A 12,155-nucleotide genomic window follows, 5' to 3' on the forward strand; every position below is an offset into this window, starting at 1 on the left:
GATTTTTTTTTTTTTTTTACTTGTTGAAAATCTGTAGTAATGTGGAAGAAACGAAGAGGAAAAAAGTAAAAGCTAAAGTGAAAGAAAAAACAAAAACAGGATGGGGTATTGTGGGTTAAAGAAGGAGGTTGTTGGCAGGTCAGGGGGGAAAAAATTGATAAGAAGCGAAGAAACAATTGCCTGGTAATACAAACCCATCTCCTCATTTTTTGATAAGAGTGTCTAGGATGGAACTCAAAGAATACAAATAAAAGAAGAGAGGGGGAGGGGACACACGGCAAACCCAAAAAAAAGACAATAAGAATGATATCTACCAGACAATGTAGTTTGTTTACCATAGCGTGTCCAATGCCTGATTGCTTTCCAGAAAAAGGGGAAGAAAGGAAATCAAAAGAATAGTGAACAAAAAAGGTTGTTAATAAGGATGGACAGAAAACAAAAACCAAAAGCAACGATGAAGAATTAGGATGTTAGTTAGTACATTAGTTGGTTAGATATCGGTTAGTAGTAAAAAAAATGACTTTTAACATGGATGAGTTAGTGATGTGGTGAATAAACACTACATGATTTGTCAGATTTGTAAAAGATTCGCTGTGGCCATCCTAGCCAAATTTTCTATATCGGTGTCCTGGAGGAAATGGAAAAAAAGAAAGACTGTACTGTGACGTACAGGGTCTTTCAGATCAAAATTTGTATAGGATGACTTCAATTCCAACAAAACTTGTAGTGTTTTTCACCCTCAGTCTGTCAAAGAGTTCCCTTCAAAGAGGAAAGAAAATGAGAGTGAAAGATAGACAGATCGGTAGATAGAAGGGAAAGAAATAAGAGACCCAGCGAAACCCTGGGCTCTCAGACTGTGAGATATACTGTCGGGATTTTTGACTAACACTGTTTACTAACCTGTGGGGCAAAAGCTGACTGACAGTGATGTCAGAAAATTGGCACTTGCTTCGATGTGATGCTCTGCAAGCAACACTAAGTGCTCAGGCTCAGGCTTGTAGACAAACTAAAGGTTACCCAGGACAGGACGGTGAACAACTGCATGATATACAGACGGCACTAACTCCACAAAGCACTGGGTTCATTGCTGTAATCCTCTCTTTTTATCTAACACTAAAACAGAGCACCCAACACACAACGCCCAGCTAATTTTGAACTATATCAAGAAAGTGGTTAATAGCGGTCAAATCACCCGACGCCCTCAAACGCAGCACAATCATCTGAGTTGTTTGAACTACATTAGCGTACAGCCTTAAAGCAAAGTCCCTCTGTCTTTAAAAGGAAAGTCTATTTTCTATACAAACAGCGCAGAAACGTCAACTAAGAAGAGTGTGATCAAAATATATCAAACTATACAATCGTTATAGGTTGGCACATGGAACTCAAGTTCAGTATAAACAGGGGAGAGGATTATTCCTAGTATAACTGGACCAATACTAAGCCATCGATCACTTGTGAACGACTGATGTGTGGTCAACAAAAGTTGGACCATGAAATTAAATGACAAAAAATATTCATGTAAGTATCAAGTGAAAAACCATGACATCTATTTTAATAATGTTTCTGAACTGTGGTGATGGAATGACAACCAATCAGAACATGACATCCTTAATGCCATCTCTCTGTCAAAAGCTCTTGGAAGCACTTAATCAAAAGCGGGAAAAGAGAAGGAAAAAAAAAGAAAAATCCACCTGTCGCCACACTCCATCACTGCAACCCCCGATTACCTGTCTCAGGTTGCGTGTCACTTTGATGTCGTGCCAGGCGTTGTCATTGAATTTTCCGTTGACTGGCTCGACAATGGCCTCAAAGGCCCCGGAACCGAGATTAATGACGAGTGATACGGCCCCATCTTTTAGCGCAAGGTTGACATAGTCTGCCGATTTCCCCGTGTGGAGGAGCAGGCCATTGCGTTGCCAGGTTTTGAAGGACAGCGTGATCTCGTCGCTGCTGCTCTGGATGGGGTTCTGCGACAGGTCGTAGCAGAAGTACTCCGAGCCACGGAAGGTGGCCACATTCTCCTCCCTCGCTGAAACAACAGAAAGAAAGCAAATTGTAAATTCATGATTAGACAATTCTTTATTGGGCTCATAATCTAGAGATTTACACAGCAAATTACGAGGACATAAAGGCCTTGTACTCAGCCCTGCTCTCGCATGCAATGACGATGCATCTTCAGGACTGACTATTCCCATGTGGCATTAAAATGTGTCCTGGATTAGTCAGTGTTGTTGCTGTTGTGGTGACAGTCAAATAAATGAAGACATTAGCATCAGACATAAGGCTTGCATTCACGCATGCTGGGGAATGTGCTTTCTGTGATCCGCGGACACATTCAGGATGGATTGGAGTGTTCAGACCTGTGTTTCTGCACATGATCCTATCATTCAGGATGGCAGATAATGCAGTCACTCAGCAGTTTATTATAATAATAGTTCTGCACTAATGATGGACGTCCTTCAAAATGTGGCATCGGAATGACACTTTTCCTTTATATTTCCATTGCAGAATCTCATATACACGAGACAAGCTCGGCATCCATGTTAGTGCCTGCATTAATCATGAGGCGGCTTCATTAAATATGAGAAGTGCTGTTCGCTGCGGAGAAGGTAACATCAAACAAGCACACACACACACACACACACGCACGCAATCCACTGCTCACCATAATTACAGCAATGATAATCCAATCATTCAGTTGAGATCATAAAATTATTTTTGTACAACCGTGGGTTTAGGTTTCGCACACAGCCTTTAGACAGACAGACGACTTATGATGGAACACTATTCCCCGCTAATGGTGTGCATAAATCCAACTTAGCCTGATGTTGGAGGTTTATATCACTCCACTTCTGCAAAGTGACTTCCTGAGCCCATTCTTTACATCACCGCGGAGAGTAAGGTGAGACCAGACAGCTTGAGACAGCTGGGCAGGCAGGGTGACGCAACATAGCGGGGGAAGTATTACTCGGAAAATGGAACAAATAAGACTGAAACAAAGGAAATGTTAGCAACACAAGTGTCTGGCAAGACGCAATATCTTACGAGACAAAAAAAAAACAACCTTCCAGAACCTTGATTTAAGATTATTCTAGTCATCAATAATTTATCTTACTTAGAATTCCTTTTTCTTTTTGCAATGCAGCGATAACTGAAAAAAGGATGAATTAAATCTAAGAAATGAGGAGTGAGAGGAGTTGCATTTTCTTTGTGTATTTCTGTGATGAAGTCCTTGACGTTTTACCAAGTATCTCTTAAAAGGTGATCTGACATAGTCTGGTCAGGGTTAATCCATTGTAAGTCAGACTCATTGTCAATTATGTGTCAGGTTGGACAGACTCAAGGCTATGACTCAGTGTTCTAGACAGTATTTTTTAAGGGGAAACTGCAACATTCAGGGGAAAGAAAAGAGCCCATACTGTGGTACTTAGAAACAATAACTATGCCATTACCTGTCAACAATACAATTTCCAATGTGTCTTTTCATTTCCTCTGCGTGCTCACAGAAACGTCGTGAGAGACACAAGTGAGAGGAGAAACAGCACAAGCGGCAAGACAGAAGAGAGAGAAGAGCAGGGAGGAGAGGGAGAAAGAGGGAGAGTACAAGGGCTGCAGGCTGTGAAGCTTCAGACTGTTGTTTTGGATCAGGCTATATGTAAACATGAGGGAGCAGTGTTATGGAGCTGGCAGAGAACTGCAGGAGGAGGAAAGAGAGAGAAAGGGAGAGGGAGGGAGAGGGAGAGAGAGAGAGAGACACAAAGGGAAAAGTTAAGTGGGGTTGTGAGATGATGGGGTGCTGATTCCGGTCATGGATAAATTCTCCCTTTGGCGTCAAACTCATGTCTTTGGCAACACAGACAAGAGGAAATAGTACGGGAGGCAACAAAGGCCCAATGAAAACCCCTCATCCATGTGCCAGGAGAATAAATAGAAACCCATTATTACCACTGAGACAGCACAGCACAGAGAGGCAGCAGCATATACCTCGGAGTATCATAAAAGCCCTCTCCATCTCTACTGATTTCACGCATCTAATCTAAGAAATTACACAGACTTTGGCTGCGCGATTGTATACCAATATAATAGTGTGCTTGAACAATGTCTCGGGCATCAAACAGAAAATGATGGCTCTGTAAGAAAAACAATTGTGGCATGGCAGATCCATCAGTTCTGTCAGTGTTGTTGTTTTGTTTTTTTTTTTATTTCCAAAGAAGACTCTTTGAGATAACATCAATAGAAATGATATGTTCACAGTGTGGTAACTACTGTGATTTCCATCGATAACAAAATGGTGATTTGAGCTCCTTGATCCATTTGGTTGTATTGTTCATCTTGACTCATCGGGTCCTCGGGACACGTTGGCCCCCTTTCTTGTATGCCTGATGAAAAATGACAAATGTGGGGTAGAAGGCTGCCTGTCTTTTTCTAAGAACAATTCTTTTTTTTAGTTAATTAGATTCAATTATCTTACCTTTGTCCCATGTGGAATCTTTATAATATTTTAAACCCACTCATTACACCAACTAAAAACAGATTAATGATTTAAAAACACCACAATGGAAGCCGCCTTTATCTCCATAACTCTGTTTTCTTTAGGCAGGCAACACACACACACACACACACTCAGGACACCTGATCTCGTCTGCGCTCACCTGTCCCAAAGTAGAAAGGTTATTGCCATGGCAACTCCCCTGACCTCACCGGCATATACTCTAATTAGCTCGCCCGTCGCAACTGCAGCTCAAATATCCCTGTTCACCTAATGCTGCGGAGAACAAACATAACCATTAGCGGCTGATGTGATGTGTGAAATAATGGATGTCGGAGATAAAGAGCAGTGACCTGCTGACCCGAGGAGTGGAGGTTTTATCTGCGTTTCCTTTTTAGCCAAAATAGACACTTTAAGTCTAGACTGCAATAGCTCAGCTGTCACTGAATGGATTGCGGTTCAAATTATGCGCAGACGTTTAGTGTTCGCAGAGGATGCATCACACTGACTTCACTCATTTTTACTATTACAGGCATTGCGCCTTTATAGCCGAGCACCATTTGGCGTTGTTTAAGATCAATAAATCAGTTTTAATACCATATGCTGAGAGCAGTCCGCCGTTTTTTTCTCGCATGACTTTGCAATGCCCAATATTATGTCTAATAATTTTCAAGTTTTATATTCTACCTATAAAAAGGTTACCTGACGATGGAATGTCTGACTCCCCATGTGTGTTTTAATTATAGTGATGTAATTACAAAGTTGCTGCAGAGCTGTAAAGACTATCAATACAACATTGGTCTCATGAATAATAGAGGGAGCAAATTGATATAATGTAATATTTGTGCACCTCAGCAATATTAAACCCGTTGTAAGTGTATACGGATCCATAAAAGCCAGGGGAAATGTATTGCCTGTTGAGACATGTTCTGCACAGATGTGTGGCTTTCATATCGATCATATAGCCGGGTCATTTTCCCCTTATTTTCGCCATTGTCATCAATATTCCATTTGTGCGCTGCCTGGCCCATGCACTGGGGGCTAGGGTTCGATTTCAAAATCCACTGGAAGCAATTAGCTCCTTCGTTACCATCTCCCATTCTCTTCCGTTCTCTCCTTGCTACACACACACACACACACATGCTCACTCCCCCGTCTGACCCCACGGGGCAATTGAGCAGGAAATGCTGTCACCTCTGGAGCGCCGGTCCACAACCTTAACCTCTTTATGGCAGGATTTCAAAGTTCCCCTTAATCAGACTTAGAATTAGAGAGAGGGGATATTGAGATTATCTCGGGAAAAAGACAGACTATAGCTGGAGATGCTACAGCTGCACGGTTGCCAAGTCTCAGTGCACACAGAGGCAACGCGAGTCCCACCGAGAGTTTCCTCTGGTGAAGTAAACTCAATCTGTGCTGACATCCCAAACATCAAATAGATGTTTTGCAATGAATTTGCCAATAAACGGATGAACTGAAGTTCCACACCTGAACATTAAATGCTCACTTGTGCTTTTAACTATTGATGTTTCCGCGACACTCCCGGGAACCAAAGTCATTCAGGGATGTAGTGTATTGCACACAATGCATCTCCATGCTTCATCCCACCCTCCCTCTTTTCCATTTCCTCCTCTACGACTTTCCCCAAGGTGAGAAATAAAAACTATAATACCAAACATAAACAACAACTTCCCGTTCACAGTTGTCAGAAAAACTGTTTAAAAACAGCTTTTTGGACCAGTGTGAATGTGTTTAATCTGCATTCACTCCAGGGTCAAATGACTTGGGAGCGATGCAAAATTCCCATTACTGACGCAACAGTACAAAGGCGTATCTACGCAGACCCATCAGAGTCATAAAAATAATGATCATAAATTATAAAATAATAACAACAATTGCTTTGAATGTTAAATTGTTACTAAAGATTAATAAAAACCTATTTAGAACTTCATCACAACTCAACTCAAATGTATTTATAGAGAACATTTTATAAAAAAAAAAGTGTTGTACGGAATGACGTCAATAAAAAAAAATCCAATCGGTAAAAAGTACAGCTCAACTTGTGCAGTAATAGTTTAGTTTTTAAAGACGATTTTACTTCAAAGGCAGAAGACATGTGTTTTTATTATTATTTTATTTTTATTATTATTTTTTATTTATTTGGCTCTTTACTTCGACTGCACTGTAGCCACAATTAAAGTTCAGCTAAAATCATTTATAATAATAAAAATGATGAATTGTTTTCCCAGTTACAGAAATGGGTCTTTTAAGATTGTTACAGTGGGAATTGACTTGCTTTATTTTAGTGCCTGTGTGTTTGTCTGTAACTCTGTATCTTTCAAGATGTCTAAAGACATAGAGGTTGAAGTGAATTCAACACTTCTTTTCTCGCCCCGTGTTCCGCGTCACCTCGAGAAGCCGCGACGGACGTCCCGTCTGAGGACGTCTGCCTCAGATGTTTGCGCGCACACGCAAGCTGAAGACAGAGGTGAGCGACAAAGACGGGGAAGAGGAGCATAAACAGAAGTGACACAAGAGGAGCGTCTCCAACCAAAAGAAGCCAAAGATGGAAGCAGAGACAGTAAGTGTGTGTTGGGGGCAGTATAGGAGGCCAGCAGGAGAGTGATGGTGGCAGACGGAGGGAAACAAAAAGAGAGGCATTTCCAATGGTTCTCCAGAGAGACAAAGTGACACTGTGTGTTAGGGCAAGAAGTGAAGAATCCCTGTGGCTTGTGGCATTAAAAAAAACCTTATTATTGTACCTGAGAACACAACACATCCACCTCACATTGTTCCTAGTTCCTCTCAAAGCAAACACATATATGCATTCACCCATTTCTATTCATTTTAAGACGTGCGCTGACTTCAAAAATAAGGTTGTGCCATATAAACAATATGGAATAAGGTTGTGCGAGGACGAGGTTTTGGTCTTCACTTCTGGTCCTGACAAGGTCAGGGTTTAAGCCAGAAAAGGACCTTCTGTATGTAACACACACACACACACAAACACACAGTCCTGCAAACCCAACATGGTTGCATCCTGGTTTTTTTTTTCACACACTGAAGATCATTTCTGCGAAAGTAAACCTCATAAAGAAACTTTTGAAAACATCAACATCATTTCATCATCACACATCAACATACTGGCACATTTCTATTGCACTATTCACAGTATGAGTAAATACATAGAACATACATGAGCCTGAGGATGTTCCAGTTAGTACGAACTGCTACAGAGAGGTTTCCACTCACTCCACTCAATGCAACCACCATACTGCTCCGAGAAACACTAAATACCGTGTTGCGTAACAGAATATAAATCAGAGGAAGAGTATATAACACATTATTACCATGCATGAGCTTGTTCTATATATGCAAAGGAAGCAGGGTGCACAGTCTACATTTTGATTATCTTCAATGAAGCGATCATTTCACTAATAGACCTGCACAGAGAGCAGGTCAGCTGGATGACAAGGCCTCGTATGGGCTGATAATGTGCATAACAAAAGCAAATGACCTTGCTGGAGGGGTTTTTAGCCACTTAGCATCTTTGGCTCTCAGGAAAGTGCATCACTTTGGTCCTCATTCAAACATTAGTACATAAAAAGTTGCTTTCTGAAGATGTATTTATTGATTATAACTGCCACCTTTTTTTTTTGCCCCTGAAAGTTGGTTGTTTTGGTCACATTTTCATAAGCAGCCAAAATGTGTTCGATGTGTTTCGGGGTTGATGATTAAAACTAAGGGTGGTCTTTTAACTTGTGCTTTGAAAGGAGCCTCTGACAAAAACATGCCCTCAAGTGTTTCAATAATAAATGTGTGTTGTTGTTTTTTTTTTATTTTATAAAATCACTATTCTCTTTCCTTGAACTCTCCAGAGCGTTTCAGTGCATTTCAGTGCATTGTTTTGATGTTTTCGATGCCTATAGTCTCAGCTTCTCTCATCAATCGTGATGAAATTAACCTTGTGTTTGCAGCTGCCAAACAACAACATGCAAAGTCATTAACTCGTTGTAGCCTTTGGCAGCAAAAGGGACAGATACTTGGTTGGTGGAAATGAAACGAGAGCCATGAAAGCATAAATATGACTTGCATTCATGTAATTCAGGTCATTTGAAGATAATACTGCAACTCTTGGTGTGTTTATTGGACATTTTCCTCCATTTCAGCATTCCATCGTCAACTCTGACCTTCAGCGCGTCACCTTCACCTTCACCGTGTTTGTACGTGTGCGTGCGCGTGTCACTGAAGCTCGTTATTGGCTGCTGATGGTGAAGTCTCCATGGAGTGAGTGATGAGGTTTGGAGTGACAGTAGGGGGGAGGGCGGAGGGTGTGAATGGCGGGAGTGAACGATAGAGGGTGCCTGAAGAATGGGGGGGCAGGTGCCTGTGGTCCAATCCCATCAACTGAGGCAATTGTGCGGAGCGAATACCGGTGTGAGGAGGCACGGGTTGAGGATGAGTTTGCAAAGGAGACAGATGGAATAGGCAGAGATGTGGTGACTGCACTCCTATTACCAATATTGGACAATTAAGTAGGAGTAATGTTTGAAAACAGAGGAGAGCGAGAGTGATCAACATTTCATATTAGTCTTTTACTGATCCTGTGAGTGCAGTAGCTGCAAGGGGAAACTAGGAGTGTGAACGTAGGTGGAAATACAGTATGTAATCCATCACTTTGTGCGTTTAAAACCAGATTTGTCCATGAAAGCCTTTCTATCTGCTCCTGCAATCTGCATGTAATTAGCACCTGATTTGTGAACGCGCCGGCCAATTATGCAATCAGAGACGGGGTCCGCTGTCTGCACATATTCTAGATCACCAAGCCCGGAGAAGAAGTGATGTTTAAAAAAAAAGAAATTCCAAAGACATCCCACAACGTTCACTAAGGCTGACATTAAAAGATTCATAAGATTTCAAAGGTTCACTTGTTTACTTGTAACATGCTGATTCAGTGAAACGTGCACTGGCATATCAAAGCAAACACTGACCCAATACTGTGGAAAATGCAACTTAGAAAAGGCAGCGCAGAGTAAAAAGAATAAATATAAGTGTATCCATGAGTAAACAAAGGGAATTCTGCACTGGATGCTTTGTACACATCAATATTCTAATTATTTAGGCTTAAATAATAAATCATGACATGCTTAAAGTGTCGCGATGTAAACATCTAACAAAACAACAGACAGACATTCATTAATCGATGAACGTGTTCATTAATCGATGAACATTTTAGGATTGACAGGGGCTTTTTTTTTCAATGACATCATCGTGTCCCCTTCTGCAATGGCGTAATTAAACCCTGCGAGAGAATGAACTCATAACCGATGCACATTTGCATTTTCTTTTGCAGACATTTGTTCAACTCCTGTGAGTGGAAATCAGCGATTTTTCAAAAAAAAAAACCTGTTTATGGTGCAAAAGCAAAATAATCAAAATTTAAAAACACACAAAAAAAAGAAAAAAACAAAGCTTCACAAGCGGCTGATGGGAATCCAAAGAGGTAAGATCTGAGGCTTTATCCACGGGCTAATGTGAAATATGAATTAAACATAAGAAACAGTGCTCGGTGTGAGAAAACTATCTATCTGCACATTCCATGTCCTCATGGCATCATCGTTGCTTTAGTTATATGGCGTTCAGCTGCCGTTGTGTTTACAGTTACGTTAAACTAGAGCAGCACAATATGCTGCTGATTGTTTTTTTTTTTTTTTACAGATATTGAAATAGTCAGTCAGGAACCAACACCATATTTCCTCATCCATAGAGGAAGATGTGTTGGACTGCTGAATTCCTGCAGCACTGCAGAATTTCATCATACTGCTGCTCTGTCACATGTTATTCTTATCATTATACTTAAGTTACTCAGTAAATGTCATAGTTGTGTTTAACGACAGTCGACGTGCGTAATTAATGCCTTCCTCTGGATTCATTCATTCATTTCCTCTCCTTGATTCTGTCTTCTCTTTCTTTAAAATGAATTACACTGTCATGGAATCACCTGCATTGCATTACTACCGTCAATAATCAAACCATCGCTGACAGTATACTGTATCTCCTCAACGCTGGCTATTGCATCAGGCTGACAGCTGTCATCCTGTGCAGAAATGGGAGGTGACAGCGGCGAGCGCTGTATCAGTTTCATATTCTGCACCATTCTGCAGCCGAATGGTGCAGAATGCTGTACTAATGGACTTGCATCGCTCAGCACTACGTGTGTGGGTTTGTGGGTTAATTGTTGTCATCTGTCTGTCAGACACATTGTCGCGTGCGCGTTAACCGCGGCATTAGCGTTTAAGTTTCTCAGAACACCGTACAGGCTGCCAGCGTTTGCGAAGAGTTAATAATCGTATTCGAGCCCTTTGCAGCCATAGCGTGTGTGTTACAATATTGTCTGTATTTGAGAAGCTTTACGGAAGTGGCGAATGTGGGCGGGTGAGACTTTTCCCGGAGCCTGTCAATCATTGCCGTTGTCTTATTGGCTATGACTGTGTCTCTCCTGTCACAGAGCTGCCTGTGTCTCCACCCCACACAATCACTGGGTCACTTGCCCGTGGATGGAGAGTTTAAGTATGAAGCACGAGCAGGAGGCTGCATCCTTGTGTTAACCTGTTACTTTGTGTGACACAATGCTTTTATGAGCCCCAGACTCTACACAGTTGAGCTTGGTGTAGCATCAGCGTGTCATGCTGTTCATCGACAGATGTGCTATAGGAGCAGCTGTGAAAGGGAAATGAAAACATCTTTTTCAGTAAAATCACAGTGCAGCAACACAGCGTACCGCTGAATAATTGGCACTTTTATTCGATACTGTGAGATTACACTTGCGACTTTGGCACATAGCATGTCGTTCCCCATATATAAATTAGTCTGAAAGTCAATTTAACATTCGCAATGTTGCCGTACAGGTTTTTCATGTCCTACTTACAGACCATCCAACTTTTATTTGAGTTTACCCTTGCATTAAATGTGTAAATGTGGAGAAAATATAATACATGCAAGGATCAAGAACTTGAACTAAAGTGGATTTTTAGAGCCTAATAAGCAATCAGACTGCAAAATTAAAGCTACATCAAGCTCTAAAGTACTAGTACTTTAAATAAAAGAGTAAAATTGGGTAAAATAATGTTTATTTTTTAAAAAACAAACATTTGGATTTGGATTCTAAGCTATTGCAACAATGGAAATGGAAATGGAAAATCTGACAACATATACAATATCTGACACACTATGCGACATGTGTCTTGATTTATTATTATTTAGGGGAAACACCTATTTTTTTGAGATTAAACCTTATTTTTATGAAAGTTTCAACATGTTGCATGTTGAGGGTTTCAGTCATCTTAGCTTCCAGATCATGTTTCTCTCTTTCCTTTTTCAAACTGTTTCTAAATATCATTACATCATTATAATAATACATAATTATTCGAGGCTGTCTGGACACACACAAGGCAATTACAGGTGGAAATCACAAACTAATAAGAGTGGTAAAGGGCCAAAGTCCCTCTCCTGCACTTGAAACAGATTAGCACACATTCCTAGTGGAAGCTGAGGCCATGTAATATTTATTACCTCTATAACTTACTCTCCCATGTACTGGCAGAACATTTAGCCGCGTGCAGGGAGGTAAGGGGTTAAAAGGGGAACAGCAGCGCCATAAAAGGGA

At 40.9% G+C, this 12,155-nt stretch overlaps 1 protein-coding gene across 11 annotated transcripts in view; it reads right to left on the bottom strand.

Annotated features, from left to right (window-relative positions):
- LOC122784154 (neurexin-3b) overlaps window positions 1-12,155 on the bottom strand; it is a 279,349-nt gene that overhangs the window by 211,324 nt on the left and 55,870 nt on the right. For 9 of the 11 annotated variants that reach the window (XR_006362148.1, XR_006362147.1, XM_044049274.1 and 6 more), the window contains exons 6-7: window positions 1,728-2,029; window positions 336-359 (exon numbers count right to left, since the gene is read on the bottom strand). Coding sequence is in view for 9 of the 11 variants with exons in the window: in XM_044049274.1 (XP_043905209.1) it covers window positions 336-359; window positions 1,728-2,029 (326 nt within the window). In the remaining 2 variants the exon portion in view is untranslated. The remainder of the gene's footprint in view (window positions 1-335; window positions 360-1,727; window positions 2,030-12,155) is intronic. The other 2 variants (XM_044049273.1, XM_044049270.1) reach the window with 1 other exon arrangement.

This window comes from Solea senegalensis, linkage group LG17 (assembly GCF_019176455.1).
Source record: "Solea senegalensis isolate Sse05_10M linkage group LG17, IFAPA_SoseM_1, whole genome shotgun sequence".
Lineage (NCBI taxonomy): Eukaryota > Metazoa > Chordata > Actinopteri > Pleuronectiformes > Soleidae > Solea > Solea senegalensis.